Below are 18,917 nucleotides of genomic sequence, written 5' to 3' on the forward strand. Positions count from 1 at the left end.
CTGCCCACCCCCCCCCCCCCCCGCCTCACCTCTGCACTCCCAAACTCAATGCCACTGCCAAGGAGAGAGAGTAAGAGAGAGAGTGAGAGAGAGTGTCGCAGCTGGTAATACTTACTGGCCATTTTACCGCGGTAAAGGCATGAGATTCATTAGGCCAGGGCCCGCGTGTTTTGTGTGCTGAGTACCGGCCGTGTTATTGTTAGGATGTGGTAAAATTATAAATATGGAGGGGTGAGGGGGATTTGTGGGGTGCAGGAATCTTAGTGGAAGGGTTGGAGAGTAGCGAGAGAGCAATCTGGTGGGGGAGGAGGAGGAAGAGGAGAAACATGCCACTCATTAACTCCTCTGCCACGGTCTTGTTTCTCGTGATTGGGTGGCAATAAAAAAGTCTGTCACAATTTGTCAAAGTTAATGACTCAATGGCACACCAGCTCTCGAGGGCTGGAAGACACGCTAACATATGTCGAATCAGTCAATAGCTTTATAATTGCAGAAATAAGGAGTCCGGCTTTAGCCAAATGAAGCGGACTTAGAGGGTCCTGAGAGGGAATTTGCAATTTGGTCAGGTCGATTGCAGCATGGCAATCACCAAGGCTTGGCACTGTTTTCCTCACGCGCTTGTGAGTTTCTTTCTTTTGCTTTATTTCCGCTTTCCCTCCCTCCCACCTGTTTGAGCTGGCCCGTGTCTTCTTTGTGACCTGTGACTCTGGAACTGCGTCTAGCCTCCACTTCAGCCCCTCTATCTGTGAACTTTGTGACTGATAAAGACTAAAACACCCAGATAGACTTTCCTTTGGTCTGCCGTCTCCCTCCCTCTCTTGTTGTCACAGCACACACACGCACACACAAGCACGCGCGCGCGCACACACACACACACACACACACACACACACACGCAAAGACACTCCTCACTTCTCTCCCTCATTGTGTGGCTTTGGGAGTGACACACTTGTCATTGCAGTAATGTAGCGATTGGTTAAATAGTCTCTCCCCCTCCCCTTTCTGTCTGTATCTCTTTCTTGTGTCCTATTTGTCTGTGTCATTTGCAAATAAAAGTTGTGGCTTTTTTCTTAGAGTGTTGTATCTAAAGCGGGAACTACGATACTGAATCAGGAGCAGTCTTCTCACTATGCTGGCTAAGGTAAACGATTGCACAAATCTTAAATAACAACAATCTTGACCACTTTAGGTGATCTTTTATAATGGGGTATTGTATAGACGCAATGCATAAGTAAGATACAAGCAGATGTAGCACTTTGTTGCAAATAATCTGAATAGATTAATTATCCCTGGTTCAGCATAGCTTATACATAGTTTTGTATTTCCACAGCTGTTGGGTGTGCAGGCCCAGGTGTTTACAAGTAAACCACCATGCTGACACACTGTTTGAACAAAACTCTGAGGAAAGAAACAAATATTATTGCCCAGTCGTGTGTCTTGAAAACCAGCCAACCTGTCTACAGTAGTGTTCAGTTTAGTTGAAAAAACACATATACATAATTTGGAGATTGCTTACACACAATTAGTGAGGGCTTTTTTACATTAAAAATGGTCAAAGAAAATAAAGAGCTATTGGCGAGATTAAATCTAGGAACTCTTCCAAGATTTCTCTGGCTGGGAGTTCGTTTGAGTAGGGGAATTCACGGAGTGTGGGTGTTTGTGTGCGTGTGTGCACATGTTTGCATGAGAGGGAATGTGGGAGAGTGTGTGGCCACTTGTTTGTGTGTAGTTTAGGAGGTAGAGTCCCACCCTGTAGACTAGTGTGATGACTAAATGTCAATTTTGGGGAGTCTCAGCAGTGCTGGCCTCCTATCGTCAAGCTGCTGTCAAGCCTGCACCGTGTGTGTGTGTGTGTGTGTGTGTGTGTGTGTGTGTGTGTGTGTGTGTGTGTGTGTGTGTCCCGTTGCCCACGCCAACTAATGATTGCTATGGAGATGTCCCCTCACAGAGAGGGGTCGGCAATATGTCTGGGCTCTGACTAATACTTTCTGTTTGTGTTAGGGTGTAGATGGAGAGGGAAGTAAAGAGCAGACCATGTTGGTCATCTTCTCTCCCCTCTCTCTATTTCCACCAAACCCGACTCCCTCTACCACTCCTCCCATTTCTTCTGTCCCCTTGCCTTTTTACTCCCACTCTCTGTTCTCTCTTTTCTCCTCTTTCAAACATGTGTCTGGTCGCACTGTGTGGTCATGTCACTCCCTCAGGTCTCCAGACAGAAACCTAGCGTGTTGTTACAGTGCTGGCTGTCACTGTGATATTTGCATTCGGCGGGGGCGATCACTGGGCCAGCGAGTGCAGGTGTCAAGTCTGACAGGGAGTTGTCCTTATCTGGCGCAGGTCGCTCCCTCTGATAGGCTGAAGGTCAGAGCAGATCTAGTTTATATTGACAACAGTGTTTTATTTCCTTTATTTCCTTTCCTGTTCACACAATGGCCAGTGATAAGAAAGTGTGTCTTTAAGCCACAACTTGCAGAGTGATTTCTGGTTTTCATTTTATTTTATTGCTGAAGCAGTTAGTCTATTAAAACAAGATGAATTGACAATTTGAATAATGTATCATGTATCAAAGCAAAAGTGTCCCATTTGTAGGTTAATTTGCTACTAATTGTTTTTTTTAACCAACATAGGTACTGAGAGGGACATTTTAGAGATGAAAAATAAATTACATACAGTATATGTTGACACCGATATACCTGTTAAGCTAAAACGTCCAATAATATTGTTCATTCCAATATATCAGTGAGACTCATTATTCAGAAACTTATTTAAACTTGAGCTATTTAGTTGAAGTGTACCACTAACACAGTATTTCAGTTTATCATATAAAATGCATATATAAAGAGAGGAGATCTAACTTGGCATCTTTTTATCTCAACCTTCCTACACCCTCCCATCAGCTTTCCTCTGCCTCCTCCACCTTTGCTGCAACACCTCTTCCCCACCTTTTCCGATACACCAGCTTGCCTGACTCCCCCCCTCAAACCCACCCCCCCGGTCCCTTGCTATCTTACATCTCTTCCTTTTCGCCAAGGTACCCTTCGTTCTCTCTCTTTCTCTCCTTCAATCTCTCCCTGCCTCCCCTAGCACACTTCTTTGAACCTGGCCTTGTATATGTGGACCCAGAGGTCTGTCACTGGGCAGATGGTTTGATCTCTGGCTGGGGAAATGCTTTGAGCAGAGCTGAGAGGGGCCACGGGCCTGGACCGGGGTCCTCTGCCTGGACTTGCTGTCTACACAAAAGATGGGAGAAACTGCTACTCCCTTGATGCTTAGGTATTTGAACAGACAGTGTAGTCTGGTGTTAACAGTGTGGTACAGCTCTCCATCTATATAGGCTGCACTGGCTGAGAGCATGGCATATGATCGGGAGATCACAGGGTTGTGTTCCTGGTCCAGCATTGTGATATTATGCTCCCTCTTCTCCTCTGTTTCACAATATCAAAGCCAGCTGGGTCCTGTAGCCGTCCACTTCATAAACAAGCATGACTGTCCTGAAGTACAAGCGCGGCTGTTTATCATGCGAGTGAGTCAGGCTGAAAGTTTCGTCATTGATCTGATTTGAAACTTTTTGGGGTGGTGCTCATCATGGGGAGATTCATGGGGAGATTTACTTTCTGTGACTGTGTCAAACCACACAGACGAAGAAGGAATGTTCAAAGCAAGCACTCAGCTGAATTGTGTGTGCCTGTTTGATTCTGGAGTAATAACCTGGGTGTTGTGTTTGTGTATATAAAGGAGTGCAGAGTGTGAGTCATATCTGACAGCTGATAAAAAGATGGGAAAAGCTGAAACTGGACATGCTCTGGAATGACAGTGGAAGATAGATATCGTCACTCACAATTCAGCTGTTAAGACTGTCCATTTATGAATTTTGTGTTTCTGATTAGTGATTCTTATCAATGAACACTGTATTGTAATATAATTTATTCACAAAAGGGCTAGAAACTGGACATCAAGACAACTTTTTGTTCAAGTACCAGCATGTGAAAGCAAAGTGAAACAAGACTGAGAAGCACTGCCAAAAATCTGAAACATCTGTTTAGGATTTTTACAGACACAATATGTTCCCAGATTAATTTTATTGTCCCTCGGTTTATTTTAAATGTTTATTTACCTTGCACACTTCATTTCAAAAAGTCATTTTTAAATTTGGCCCCTTTCAACTTAAGTGTAAGTAGTTTATAGTAAGTTACTAACATGCCTTTACAAAAGGCCTAAATCTAAACACCGTAATAGCTTTTTGTATACATTTGATCAGATTTGAGATACATTTACTGATTGACAATGAATCTCAGAATCTGTCAAGTCCCAAAGAGCATTAATTAAGGGTGCGTGCAAACAACAGACATGGCTTCTTCCATTTGTTTGACTTAAAGAAAGAAAAGGAAAGAAAGGAAAAAAGAAAGAGCGGGGTCCCAGGTCTCCACATGAATACATGAAAACACATGCTTCTCTTCTCCTTCTGTAATCCACCAGGGACTCACGCCCCATTTGGTTCCCATTAGCATAGCTCTGGTCGCTCTGCCCCGTGTCAAAGCCCAGACGCACAGCTGCACAAAGGACAGGGACCTCTGGCTGTGACTGCCAGCCGCTGGGCTCAAAAGCAGAACTGACATGGAGGACGGGCCTCACACTGTAGGGATTTCAGAGGGAAGACACGTATTCTTTTCTGGCAGTTTTCTCCTGTACAGTATAACAGTTTTACACTGAAGTCAGCCCACAAGTGATTAATCGTTGTTTATTTTGTACCACTTTGTAACGCAAGAAAGCTGTTTCAAGTCAAATCCATTGTACAAAATCAAACAAGCAAAAATTAGCCTTGGCATGCGGTATTTGCTCCCCTGTATTTTTGTGGCATGCTGTGTCTAACTACAAAGACTTTCTTTATTCAGCGTGTTTTATTTGTCACCTGTTTCCAATATGGACATTGTGAAGTCCTGATCTATCTGACGGAGCCAGGGCCCAGTTTATGACACGCAAAGCTGCTGTGCCTCTTTTCCTACACACGTTGGCTGCACATTTCTGGCAGGAAATTGACAGCATTTCAGCAGCTAACTCATGGATGAGATAATATCTTGTGAGTGGAAGAGAGGACAAGATGCTCCCAGTGTTTTACAGTGACCCTAAGCAGAGACAAATTTAAATCTGAAGCTCCTGCTGCAAAGACGAGGCGCACACATGCACACGTATGCGCACGTACGCGCACGTACGCACAGGGTTTTCATTTAAATCTCGGCTTTGCTGAACTCACCAAACAAGAAATGTGGTCTGTGGCTGTGTGTTGAACATGGTAAAGGTTTCAATTAAAGTAGGAGGAACAATACCCATCCAGCAGCTGTCTGTGTCTCCATTGTAAGCTGTCAAGATAGGATACAGAGAGGCTGAAAGCAACTAGTGGTGTTTTAGTGGTGTTTTCGGTGGCATATGGTTACAACGTCAACCTTGAAAAATGACAGGGTAGTAATACAGTTGTACAGGATATTAGTTTAGGATCATCATCACTTCTATGATTTCATAGGCCTTGTACTAGCCAAGACACTGTCTGTGTTGATCTCTACATATGCTGCTTGGTTTAGGGTTGGACTCGTTTGCATGCATCGTTATTGATCCTGGGCCATTTTGCCTGTCTTTCCCAGTCTGTTTAAAATCCTCCTGGACACGATTACAACAGTCCAGGCTGTGGCCACCTTGTTCTGCAGCTCGTCTTTCCTGCATTTCTTCAGTCCATCTGTCCCACTAACAGTCTTTTAATTGAGAGTCGTCCCCGGTCTGATGCTGTCCATTGCTGACTGTCAGTGTTTATACAATTGGGCTGGGACAGGGACTGTGAGCCAAGCAAAACATCCATGAAACATCAAGCCTCCAGCTAAACAAAACCCAGCAGTGAGACACACACACTTGAGCCAGATAAGGGCTGAAAATGATGCTTTCTGAACGCGGCTAGGTTAAGTTGTTGACCATAGCGGTAACACAGCAGCTGTTAGGGAGTGTTGACTGTTGTTTGGGTCTAATTGCTACAGCACTGTGGGATTTTCTTTCACTTTCTAGCTGTTCATTTTTCTAGTGATTTACGAAGTCTCACACACACATGCTTACTCACACGCGCATGTGTCCTTTTCCTCACCGTCGTCCTCTTTAGTTGTGAGCCAAGAGGAAACCCTGGCGAGACGCTAACAGTGACTAATGCTGTCTGGCCGGCCTGTGATAACGCCTCCTTCCCCGGCCTGCTGTGACAAATATGTGCGAGCGCCCAGGCCAGATACAGGTTAAACCAAGGCCAAATGCAACCCACATCCACTCTGGCCACAGAAGCAATTTTGAGTATGTGAGAATCATGAGAAGAAGCCTTTCTTGTTTCGTCTGACAAGCCACACACGCAGACGAGCTCACGTCCTTGATGTTGTTGTTTTTGATGGCCATTTATGACACATCCATCTGCTGCCTCTCTTGAAAAATCTGTAATCACCCTGTAATCTTTCATCTTATTGCGTATGATCAATTTTTGATGCCATCGCATCACAACATCTCCGGTATTACTTTTCTCTTACACGTTCATAACTGAATGTGGAACAATGCACACACTACTCCCAAGAAATAACAGGCGCTGTACGTCCCCTCCCTTCCCGTTTCTCCCGTCAGTGCCTCCTCAGCTGAGGGGGCTTGCTGCTTTAATGCTTCTTAATGCTGCTGTCTGCTTAATGGGCCAGATATGAGAGGTGCTGCTAGCCAGCGTAATAAGTCAGTGATTAGAGGGCGCCTTGTCACAGCAGCAGCCTCGCAGACAGTGGCACGCTCTAATTGCCGTATTAGACGCCCCTTAACTATCTTGTCAGCTGTCAGACCCCAGCTCGTAAACAGCAGAGGTGCATTTGATATTTCCAATTGTTTATTTCCGTCTGTTGCTGCCGCATGGTGAGGCAATTAGAAAAGGGCTGTGTTGTGTGACATCACTGTGCTAAATTTGGGTACTCTAAATTAGAGTTTGCAGAGTCTTCATGAAAGTAGAGTCATATAAAAAGGAAAATCTTCTGTATTAAAACATTTGACATGGAATTCGCTCAAAGATCTTGCACAAAATTAAAGGTGGGGTGACAGACAAAGAAGTGGACAAAAGTAGACAGTGTGCAACATTAGAGCAGCAACCAAAAACTTTTTTTTTACTTTCAATTAATCTGCTGATTATTTTTGTTTCTAGTCTATGGCAGTAAATAGTGACTATGCCCATTGCAATTTCCCAGAGCCAAAAGTCTTCAAATGGCAAAATATTGCATATTTTGTCTGACCAGCAGTCTACTAATAGCAACAATTCACATTTGTGAAGCCGGAACTAGTGGAACTTGGAACAAACTAACTATCAGACGATTATGTTTCCATGGCTCCACTAATAAACAAATCAACTCAATTCTTTCAGCATTAACATTACTGAAGAGTCAGTGTCATTGTTGTTTTTGTGTTAATTTCAGTTTAATACAGAAAATAATAAGAGATCCATTTGGAGAAGAATACATTAAAGTTGGGTCCTTGACCCCAGCCATGGCCAGTGAACGTTCATGAATGGCCATGCCTGCTGCTTTAAGTGTCCTTGTGGGGATCGCTGAACTCACTTATTGCACGTTGCTTGGGATAAGAATGTCAGCTTGGTGCATAATGTATGTACACTCCAACTGACACACGGCGTATAATCCTCACACACAGTGAGGATTGCCGTGGCTGTACCTGGAGAGCTTAAAAAATTTGTAAAGTCAAATAATCTCTGTCTCCTGTCTCATTCAGTGTCAAACAGTGATGTGACACAGTTGGAAGTGGTGTAATTTTGTGTTTAATCTTGGATTAGCCCATGTTCACTTTGACACCTCCAGTTACTAATCTGGTTTACAACACCTTAGGGCGAGCAAGGGGGGATTCTGATAGATTGTATGGTCCCTTAGTAGATTATGAGTGAGCTGAGTTTAATATCCTGGATTACAGGATATTGGTCTAATCCACCGACTAGGTTATGTTATTTGCGGCAGTTAAACACCAGCATGTGAACTTGGGTCAATACTGGTGGTTTGGTGTGTGCATGCAAGCAAAGAGCAGAAACATTGTGTAATTACTGACCATGCAATGATCTCAGTTGTGTGACGTAAAGGCTGATCTGTGCTGCAGATCATTTTCCATCTGAAAGTGCTGACTGACTGTGGCTGCTGACATTGGGAAATACAGGTTGTTGGCGCAGACATGGACTCCAACCTACGACCTTTTGTGTGCATTTGCATGCCTGTGTCACATTATTGTCACACCATATCAGAATAACAGCCAGACAGTAAGAGACAGCAAATATAGTGCAGATTCACAAAGGCTCTAATAATTGAGCTTTGTCTCGGACATAAACCCACGTGTATCTCTGCAGATAGCGCCTTCACATTTTGATCTGACAATATTCCACAGAAATAGGTTTCTTCAGGAAAATCTTAAGTTTATTACTCAGCAAATAAACTTAAGATTTTCCTGTCAAAATAAATAGGCAGCTACTCACAGTAGTCAGCTTGTACACGGTACCTAATTTCCTGCCTAAAGCATTCCTGAAATTTTTGCTCTGTAATTTTAATGATTAAAATTTTTTTTCGTTACAGTCTGAAGAATTAACACATAGAACAAAAACTTCAGTCATTCAGCACTGACTCAACACCATATATGCCAAGTGTAAAATACGTTATCCTCATCATGTGGATTTGCTGTTTATTATGCCAAGTTATTAACTTGTAGGTTTTTTATTCTAACATCAGCAGCCAACATACTTAGATTACATGCCAATGTTAAGGAAATACACTTCTTCATTTAAGAAAAGATAAGTATGTTTTTTTTTTTAGAGTGAAACAGTTCCAAGAGTTTTTTTTTCCCCATATGCAAGGTTTGCTTCGCACCAACCCTGCCACAGCTGCAGATTCCCTTTAGGCAGTTTAGGTTGTCTTAAGTGTTACTATCTTTATTCATCAATTCATCTTGATAATGTAAAAAATGTCTGATAAACAAAGACGTGCCAATGCTTATTAAGATTCATGTTTCGAATTTCTTTTTCTCTTTTCACTCCTTACATTCTGTCTTCTTGTTTCTCCATGTCAGTGTGAAATTTACGTCTCCCAGCTGTTGCATTCATTTGGATGATGAAGCTGTATTCATTTGCGTAGCTTTCTGTGTATATCAGACATTTTCTCCATGCTGTACAATCTCTTTATTGTTTGAAGAATGTGACACATCTTACAGGATCAAATGACCTCCTGCAAAATGTACCTGAACAGGGTTTTTAACAGCCCTTTGTAAAGGCTTAAGCCTCATCAGACGATGCATTATGCTGTACTGACTTGCCCTCGTCAAGTCTGGACATTTAACCTTTCACTACTAAAAGCTTTCCGGGGTCAGACTAAGTGCAGCTCCAGTGTTGAGTAATGGAGCCTCAGTCAAAACAAGTTACATTACTGTGTTTTCAGGAAGGGAAGTCCTTGTTGGTTCATATGAACTCTGGGAAATTACCGTATGGAGAAGCAGATTCATGCATTGGAATGAAACAGTAGTTGGGAAGTTTGGTGTCTGAGTTATTCTTTGTGGCAGTGGCTGCAACTGCTGACATGTTTTGTATCACAATTGTCATAATTCAGGCAAAAGTTTAGACAAAGGATTATGTTTAGTACAGGATGAGCTTAAGGTATTTGCTGCCTGCAGAAGTCTTTGTAATAATTTGTCCCTGAGCTTCTTACTTTATCTACCATATTTACGACTGCTAGTTGATAGCTGCTCTTTCTCAATCTTTGCTTTATTATCTCTCCTTCCTACTCAAGCTGTGATTGACGTGGATTTGTCTCTGGTTCTGTCCTCTGTCTCCGCAGGCCATTCGCTGCACACTGGTGAACTGCACATGTGAGTGTTTCCAGCCAGGGAAGATTCACCTACGGACATGTGACCAGTGCAAGCATGGCTGGGTAGCTCACGGTGAGTTCACTGTTAGGGTGATGAGTGTATTTAAATATGGTGTAAATAAATGTAGACTAAGCTAATGATCCTTTTTTAAACTGCCTCCTCTTGCTGTGGAGAGAACAGAGGTCCTGACCTAGATATCTGTACTCTCTATTGTGTATAGAAAATCAACATGCAGATGCCAGCAGCATGAATGCATCTCACATATGGTTGGGAATCTACTAAAATCCAATTTTCTATTTTCCTTAGTAGAAGTAACTTTGTTGTTTTTGTTTACTTCTGTATTTTTCTGTTGTTTTCAAAGTCTTGTTTTTGCACCTTAGATCAAAAAAGAGAGAACACAACCACAGATAGAGAAGTGAGAGACCACACGTTATGAGTTTTTCACGCGGGTATAAAAAAAAAGGGAGAGGAGGCAAGAAAGTACAAAGAGGAGGAGGAGGGGGGAAAAAAAAACCCACCTGTTTGGCTTGCGTCCGCACAAGAGTGGGCCTTGGGCCCTTCAGTGGATCGCACAGGACCCCATTGACTATTTTTTAATCTCTCCCTCTGAACTGTCAGGCACCCATCTCTCCTCTCCCCCACTTTTCATTTCATGTCGGCATTGGCAGGGACTCTGACACGTAGTTCTTCATATTTTATTATGTTCGTGTCTGGCTGCGCCGTGTTGTCAGGCAAAGCCCTCGTCAGCAGGAAAAAGCCGTCCCAGGATCAGAGAGAGACCCAACCAGGTGTCACCCAGACAGGGAGGGGAAGAGGGGGGGAAGAGGGGAGGGAGAGGGGGAGGGGGGTGGGGGGTGGGTATGAGGTAAGGGAAGAGAGAGGGAGGAAGAAAGAAAGAGAGAGTCGACCAGGTGTTAAGCAGACAGCCAGAAAGGAGAAAGAGGTGACTGTGGTTGTGACAGAGGGGGCAATAACAAAACCTACCTTATGCTCACAATTAAGCTTTACAGGCAACATACATGGTAGTCTATACTCCTGCTGAAGATTGTTGCGGCTGTATGCAGCCTAAGAGACACTGCAGATACTACTGTGCTGAGCAAAGTACTCAGAAAAAGAAATAATTTAATCTATGTTGCTATATTATCCTAAAAACATGCTACTGAATGTCAATACAAGATTATACAGTGAAAGAAAGTGCTATTATCTATTTTTATCATATATGCGATTTTATGTAAAGCACTTGGAATAGCCTTTGTAGAAATGTGCTATACAAATAAAATTGCCTTGCCTTGCCACAGATTGTCGATTGATATCAATATATATAAATACAGGACATAACACTTGATGAACCTTTGCCCTCATTGTGCTCCCAGCCCCCCACTCCTGAAACCAAACCTACATCCTTGACTTCATAGTACGTAAACCATTTGATCACACATCTGATTAAATATAAATAAATTAGATTATGAAGTAATGTGCGGAATGCAAGTCCAGCCACAAACACAAAGAATCAAGATTTGAGACAAAACAGGGTAGATGTAATGCACCTTTGGGTTGAGATGGAGACATAATAAAAAAACGGAGATGCAAGGGCAGCATAAATGTGAAAGAGCAAGAGATAAGATTAAATAGAAAGAATGGCAGATAATTACATTAATGTCATTGCTTTTATCTGATTGATATGTTATTATCAGCTAGTGCTGACCGTGCAGTAGCCTCCAAGGGAAGATTTGAGATGAGAAAGAAACTTGATAGTCATTAACCGTGCTTGTGTGTGTGTGTGCATTTTCTCCCCCCCCTGTCACCCGGTCATCCACGCAGCTTTGGACAAGCTCAGCACCCAGCACCTGTACCACCCGACCCAGGTGGAGATCGTTCAGTCCAATGTGGTGTTCGACATCAGCAGCCTGATGCTGTATGGCACCCAGGCCGTACCCGTCAGGCTCAAGATCCTTCTCGACCGCCTCTTTTCCGTGCTGAAGCAGGAAGAGGTGCTGCACATCCTGCATGGCCTGGGCTGGACCCTCCGAGACTACGTCAGGGGCTACATACTGCAGGTCAGTGACCAACAAGCATGCTACAGCACCAAATATCATATGGGTTTAGTGTAAATGTCAAGACCGAGTATGAGCGGTCCGTACTCTCTGCTTACACACAAATGCATCCCTGCACATGCTTTTGTATTTACCTGCAATTTTAGGTGATTTTGGAAAAGTGGAGATAATGTCCACAGTGATCACTACCATTACTTTCTCACCAAGTGTATCTACAAATTTCTCCGGCATTGCAGTTATTTTGAGAGGTATTGATCAAAAGCAGAATAGTGACAATCTAGGCCACTTCAGTCCCATTGCCCATCCATTTTCTTCACATTTTCCCCGCTGTTACTTCTACTTCACTCTGCCCCCTTTTCCTGCCCTGTCAACACTGTGCCCCTCTGCTGGAATAAGGAAAAGAATTTAAAAAAAAAAGGCTGAGAAAAATGTCACGCCAGCAAACTATAAAACCACTGCAGTGCGTTTCCTCTCTCCATCCATCCTTCGCTCCACCACCCCCTCCCATATAATTGCAGTCAGACACATTTCTCAATCAAAGGTACAGAGGTTTTGGTGTTGAAACCCAAACCAAAGTGTTCCTGAATGAATTAGTTAAGAGCAAGTGAACATGTGCATGTGGTTAGCTGCGTATTGTGTGGGTATATGTGTATGTGTCTGTGTATGTGTGTGTGTGTTGTGTGCACATGTGCTTATCTGTATGCGTATATGGTTTAGTGTTCCAAGAGTGTAAGTGGAACAGCATGGTGAGGAGAGGGTGGTTTGTATGTTGAAACAGCTTCTGTGAGTGAAGCGCTCACAGATCCAGTCCCTTTCTCTTAAAGTCTTAAAGAACACGCAAACACACACACACACACACACACACACACACACACACACACACACACACACACACACAATAAAGTTGTATGGAGCAACAGTTAGATTAAAAATTAACAATTACAACTTAAAATTAAGATTTTGGAGACAGAACAAAAATATTTGTTAGACATGTATATCTTCACATCTGGGAAATTAAAGAAATATAATTATTATTATATATTCTTAAATTGAAGACATTTTATTAGTTTTTCTAATTATAAAATAAATATTATTTTAAATACCAAAACATTTGTGTAGTATTTTTCTGTTTAATTGATTAATGGTTTAGTCTATTAAATGTCAAATAAAAAATGGCCAGTAAAAGCTCTTCAAAAGTCTTGTTTTTGAGCCCAAAACCCCGAAATTATTCAATTCAAAATAATATAAAGCACAGAACAGCCTAAAATCTGCAGAGGATATTTACCATATTTGCTTGATTAAACAAGTGAAATCAAATATCAAAACTATTGCTGGTCAATTACATTTTTGGACTAAGTGATTAATTGACTGTTCCAGCTCTAAAAAACATTCTCATCATTTGATGTTAATATTTTCCCAGAGAAACCTAACTAGGCTATGGTGGGAGAAAGCCTTGTTTTCAGTAACCCTTGGAGCGCTGTGGCTTACATAGTCGTAGCTTCTGTGTTTATATCAGCTGGTTCTAATAGTCAGCTGGTGGGAGCACCGTTGCTCAACTGCTCAGCCTCATGTCACGCTACTGGCTAAATCCTCTAGATCTCTTCAGAAGGGCTTCAAAGAGGCCGTGGCCGCGGAGAAGCAGCCAGTCACTTAAGGACAGTAAGCAGTCATTGTACGGCCCTATTAGCCTGTAAGTAGCTATGAAATTCAATCATCTTCTCCGAGCCTTCGGGCAATGCTTTGTGTCAGGAGTGTGTTCTCCACCACTATGCCGCGTTAAATGAGAGATAAAAAGAGGAGAACAGTATTGCAGATGATAGGTAATAAGTTGTCTTTTTGATATTGATGTCAGGGGACATTATTTGATGATAAATTACTTTACTGTGATCCTAGTAGGCAGGCTTTCAAACGCTTGCTTGTACTGATTTAGGATTTGAATAAAAGTGTTAAGGCCACAGGAGTAATCATGTTAATTTAATTTTTAATGAGATATGCTATAAGTCACTATAATTACCCAGCAAATACATCCACTATTTCTGAATTATGTTCTAATGAAGCCTCTCTTTGGTAAGAGTATGACATGAACTTAAAAACATATGGCTCTCTTTGTTTGTCTCCCCTATATTATTTATAGTATATACTTATTATTTTTTCTCTGTAAGTATGACACAATGTCTCACAATAACATGGAATAGTTTAGATTGAGAAAAAGAATCATTGAGTGTATGTTTGGTGCATTGTGTTTGCTGAATGTCAGTGTGTATGGGTGTCAGTGATGCGCCAGAGAACTCAGGACACTGAGCTGACAGTATACCTGCAGCTCCTCTGATGCCTGACCACTCAATGTATGCAGTGCAGGAGGAAGGGGGAAAAAACACACGCTTCTATTCGACCAAACAAATAGAGAAAAACCGTGAAAACACAGACGCAGCTTGGCATCAGTATTCTGCCTACTCTTGTCAGACCATCACATTCCCTCTCTATTTGTGATCCTCATTTAAAGGAGGCTATATAGCTAGTAGGCCTACAGAGCAGTCGTGTTAGAAACAGTAGGCTTTCATTGGTTGATATCATGTATTACACCCCCTTCATGACACATTGCTATTGTTAGCGTTGTCATTTAGTGATGTGAATGCCGGTGGCACGCACTGACCTGCGTCCCATCTGAGTCACCTTTAACTATCCGCAGCCTACTTCTTATCATCATTTATGTCCCTCAAGTGTAAATCACACAGCTAACTCAGCTGCACACAAACCAACTTTGTCTTCAGTTGTGTTCACGTTGATTTTAGACCTGTGAGGAGTGTGTTTATGTCTGTAAGTGCTTTTGTTTATGGATGCCACGGTTATGTGCATCTGGTTCAGTTCTCTCCCAGAGAGGATATTTAGCATACCACCTGCTCTTTTTCAGCACACACAGCAGGGGTAAGCCAACGCTTTCATGCCTTACGTGTACATTGATGTACAAGAATAGCCAGGAATAGTCGCTCATGTTTTGTTCATTCACATCAGCATCATACAAGCATCATTCTTGTCTCATCACCACCCTGCTTAATTAAGGATATCATCATTATCACCATTGTAGTCTAGTTTAGACTACACTGCAGAACGTAATACTACAAATATGTCACCATAGCTTTTTAGTTCTTAATTACAGAAGGAATTAATTTTTATCAACACCCAAGATAAACTTTGCCCTCCACCATCCTCTCTGCCATTCACTGCATAACAAAATTAATTCATCATAAAGGTGTGACTAAATGCTAAATGCATGCACTCTACAATATACATTCATAATAGGCCCCTTAAACAGAAGAAATTAATCAATATTATTAAAAGCTCAGTGGCTTATCTTTTGATTTGTAAAGGAATTATACATGACATCAATAACCATTAAAATGAATGATTGTCTTTCTCTCCCTCTCGTTTCATCCTTCTTTAAACCGTTTGTAGTCTGACCTTCAGTTCACAGCTTCCTTATAGCATTAACACACTTACACACTAACCAATCTGGCATTTCCACAGGTTTATGTGTTAACGTGACCATGCATCCCCACAATACCATAATGGGTTGATGTGTTGATATTCTGTAAATAAAAAGTAGATTCTGCTGTAGATCAAACAGCCAACTTTACTTTGTAAAAAATATGAATTTGTTGGTTGGATCACTTTTGTTAGTCGAAGGGCGAATTTGTGCTCCTTTTGCTTGATCAATTAATCACAGCTCTCCATTATGTTAACCAATTTGTTATCAGTATCATTTTGTAAGACCTTGAAGAAACTGCATACACACACTACACATTAACATATACTTATTAATTAAATTATATTTAATCTGTGAATATAGAGTACCAGCAGCAGGAAGTAGCATTTGGCCATTGACCTCTTCACCTTATCATTTTTTATGTAACCAGTACATAATGCCTTGCTTTAAGGCTTAACACAATTATTTTTTCACATTATCTACGGGTTTCAAGTGAGCTGTGTGAGTCCAAAAGATCAGAGAAATACAAAGTATGTAATCTAAAAACTTGAAAATCACCTAAATTAAAGCTACACGTTTTCCACCTGATAGTGACAAATTAAAGTTATGTGTTTATCTCTGTGGAAGATTTTTTTCCCCTACCCTTTAGACCGCTTTATTTCTCTGCTATCCCCTATCCCCCCTGACTTTAAGTTCAATCCAAGGCATTATGTGAACAACACAGACACATTTATTCGGTGCCAGAATTCCTTTGCCCTTCACTTTGGCAGGACTTTTACCTTCTCTACTCCTCGGCCCTTCATCCATTTCTCCCTCCCTCCTCCTACTCATCCCTCTCTCCACTCCCATGGTTGTTTCCAGACAGAACCACGGCCAATGTGCACCAGATGCCCCCCCAACTCCACCCCATCCCGCAGCCTGTCACTGCTCACTCCTCTGTTCGATACAGACAGATGGAATTGCTATCAGTACTGGCTTCTCTCTCCCTGTCTCAGCCTCTGTCTCCCACACTCCACGCTGTGTATTTTGTCTTCCTTTTTGTTATCCCTTACCAAGTGAAAAATAAGTAGAGAGAAAGAATGAGTGGAAAGAGAAAGCGCGCGCACGCACAAGACAGAGATATACAGCCTTTGCAGCCAACATATGGGCTGAAGCCCAGGGTTTTCCTGAGCGACATTCTCAGTAATGTTCTGTCCTTGTAGAACATTGGGCTGCCTCCACTTTTATGAGATGTGGTTTTCCTGACTCCACACAGCTTCCAGGAGACCCAGATGGAACCGCTAACAACCCCCACCACCGCCACGCAACCACACACACACACACACACACTCTGTACACACACAAACAGTCTTAACCCTAATTGCACACACACTCGGAGGAATGCTTATTCAAACTATCAGGCGCACACACAGCCACAAAATCGCACTCGTCTACCCAAATGGCTCTCCAACACAACGTTTCAGTGGCAGACGCCTGGGCATGAGTGTGTGTTTAAAGTTATTAATGCAGCAAAATAATCTCCTTAAATATCTGGTTATTTGCTAAATATATTGTTTCTCTAATGAGCATGAACAGGTCGTTATTTTCGAGTTTTGGAGGGCCGCAGGAGGGCTGTGCTCTTATTTAAAAAAACTGTGACTGTAATGTTGTACATGTGTACTTACACATGTGGAATATGAGATGTAATTACATGGATTAGGGTGCAACAGCGTTTGTGTAAGACAGGAAACCATTTCCAGTTGCAGGTGGGTCCTGAGGCCTTAGTGAAGGTACCACTCGGCTTCTCTATAGTGGTTTAGAAAGGTATTTATTGAGTTAGAGTCACATTTCAAAATGTCTTTCTTTTTTTGCCTTACCTCCCCCTCTCTGCACTCCCCCTCTCATTTTTCTGTCTCTCACTCTGTCAACTGTGAAGGGCACCATATCTCTTGATCCTTGCCTGAGAAACTTCCATTTTAGGTAGTCAGGCTCCGTGCAACAACATTTTTTGGACACAATCCCCTTCTCCAATCTCCTCCATACGGCACACTTGTAACCTCTATTTTCCTCCTGTCCTCCTCTCCTCCTCTCCACCCTCCATCACCTCCAAGTGCCTCCCCTTCTCTCTGAACCTGTTTTCTGTTATCACTACTTAATGCCTCACCCTGGGAGATGGACGGGGGAGAGAGCATTCTCCTAAGGTGGAAATTCTTGCGTTCATATGGTTATGATTTGGTGGGGAGGTCAGGCTCGATTTTTGCTGGAAGGCTTACGGTTGGCTCTGTGCTGGCCGCGCTGTGCTCCAAGCACTTCAAAGAGGGCCGGTGTACTGAATCAAGGTGATTCTTAACCCCCCGTGCACACACACACACACACACACACACACACACACTTGTCCTGCTTAGAGCTCTTAAGGGTGTCTTGTCCCTTCTTATTCTCAATCGCTCACTTCTAAGTAACACAGAGATAAAAGGATGTGATTTCAGATTAGAGGAACAGTCAGAGAGAGGTGGACGAGCATTATCAGCAAGGCGTTAAAACCTTAATATTTGATAACATAGCAAAAAACACAGCTTTATCAACAAGAAATATTAAATACAGCATGCAATTTAGCATAACAAACAATCTAATGATCATGTAGCGTTTGTAGAAATCTTAAGCATCTTCACTGTCACTTTTTTTTCACAGCTTGCAAAGCTCGTAGCCAGCTCCTTACACAAGTCCTGCCCATGCCAAATCCTCAGTCCCTCACTTTTGAGTCCTGAACCCGAGCCTCAAATGAATTCAAGCTGGAGAAGCAAGGTTATGAGCAGGTTACATTGTATGCAGGAATTTGGGAATAATTCCCCTTATATTGGATTTGGAAGCTAGTCTGAATTTTACCAAAAGATTCATAGACAAGGCCTCACACGCTGTTGCATGTTTAAATTTGAGAAAGAATATAGTGATAAATAATAGTATTTGTCGGTTTGGTTTTAACATACTTACAACACCTTTGGACATGCTATCTGTGTATTTCCGTTTTAAGATGTTTAGATAATATCAGGACTTAAGTGTGTGCCGTAACTGCCAGAGCACCGTTGTGTTTGACTCTCATGCTTTCAAGTCTTTTAATAACGCTGTCCTTTGTGATTATTTTTTTTTTTTTACACCATCTTAGTTTTTAATGTAATCAGTCTCTTTTTTGTATACTTATGTACTGTCCACGTGTGGTCTTAACTGTCGCTTCCATGTCTCAGAGAATTAAGGATGTTTTCTCAGTGATTGTACTCCCAGTCTTAGCTGTTATGAACTTCAGTGTTGTGCTGTATTTTGTTCTTTATCGTTACATTGCTGTTCCAAAGTGAGACCATTGCTGCAGCAGCAACATTCAACACTGTGACCTCCCCTTCTCCTTGTCTCTCAAATACTCAAAAAAACCCCACTTGCTGTGGTTCAACCATTTACTGTCTACCTCATAAATGTTTAGTATCACCTGAGTTTTTAGTAACTGCACACCGACA

At 42.1% G+C, this 18,917-nt stretch overlaps 1 protein-coding gene and 1 long non-coding RNA gene across 7 annotated transcripts in view; one reads left to right on the top strand and one right to left on the bottom strand.

Annotated features, from left to right (window-relative positions):
• Window positions 1–18,917, top strand: part of bnc2 (basonuclin 2) — a 158,489-nt gene that overhangs the window by 107,482 nt on the left and 32,090 nt on the right. For 5 of the 6 annotated variants that reach the window (XM_046046428.1, XM_046046423.1, XM_046046425.1 and 2 more), the window contains 2 exons: window positions 9,867–9,969; window positions 11,719–11,954. In XM_046046428.1, coding sequence (XP_045902384.1) covers window positions 9,867–9,969; window positions 11,719–11,954 — 339 coding nt within the window. Of the gene's footprint in view, window positions 1–3,244; window positions 3,274–9,866; window positions 9,970–11,718; window positions 11,955–18,917 lie in introns of those variants that run through there. The other variant, XM_046046427.1, reaches the window with a different exon arrangement.
• LOC123969236 overlaps window positions 1–18,917 on the bottom strand; it is a 197,441-nt gene that overhangs the window by 74,395 nt on the left and 104,129 nt on the right. The gene's annotated exons all lie outside the window — the stretch shown is intronic.

This window comes from Micropterus dolomieu, linkage group LG04 (assembly GCF_021292245.1).
Source record: "Micropterus dolomieu isolate WLL.071019.BEF.003 ecotype Adirondacks linkage group LG04, ASM2129224v1, whole genome shotgun sequence".
Taxonomy (NCBI): domain Eukaryota; kingdom Metazoa; phylum Chordata; class Actinopteri; order Centrarchiformes; family Centrarchidae; genus Micropterus; species Micropterus dolomieu.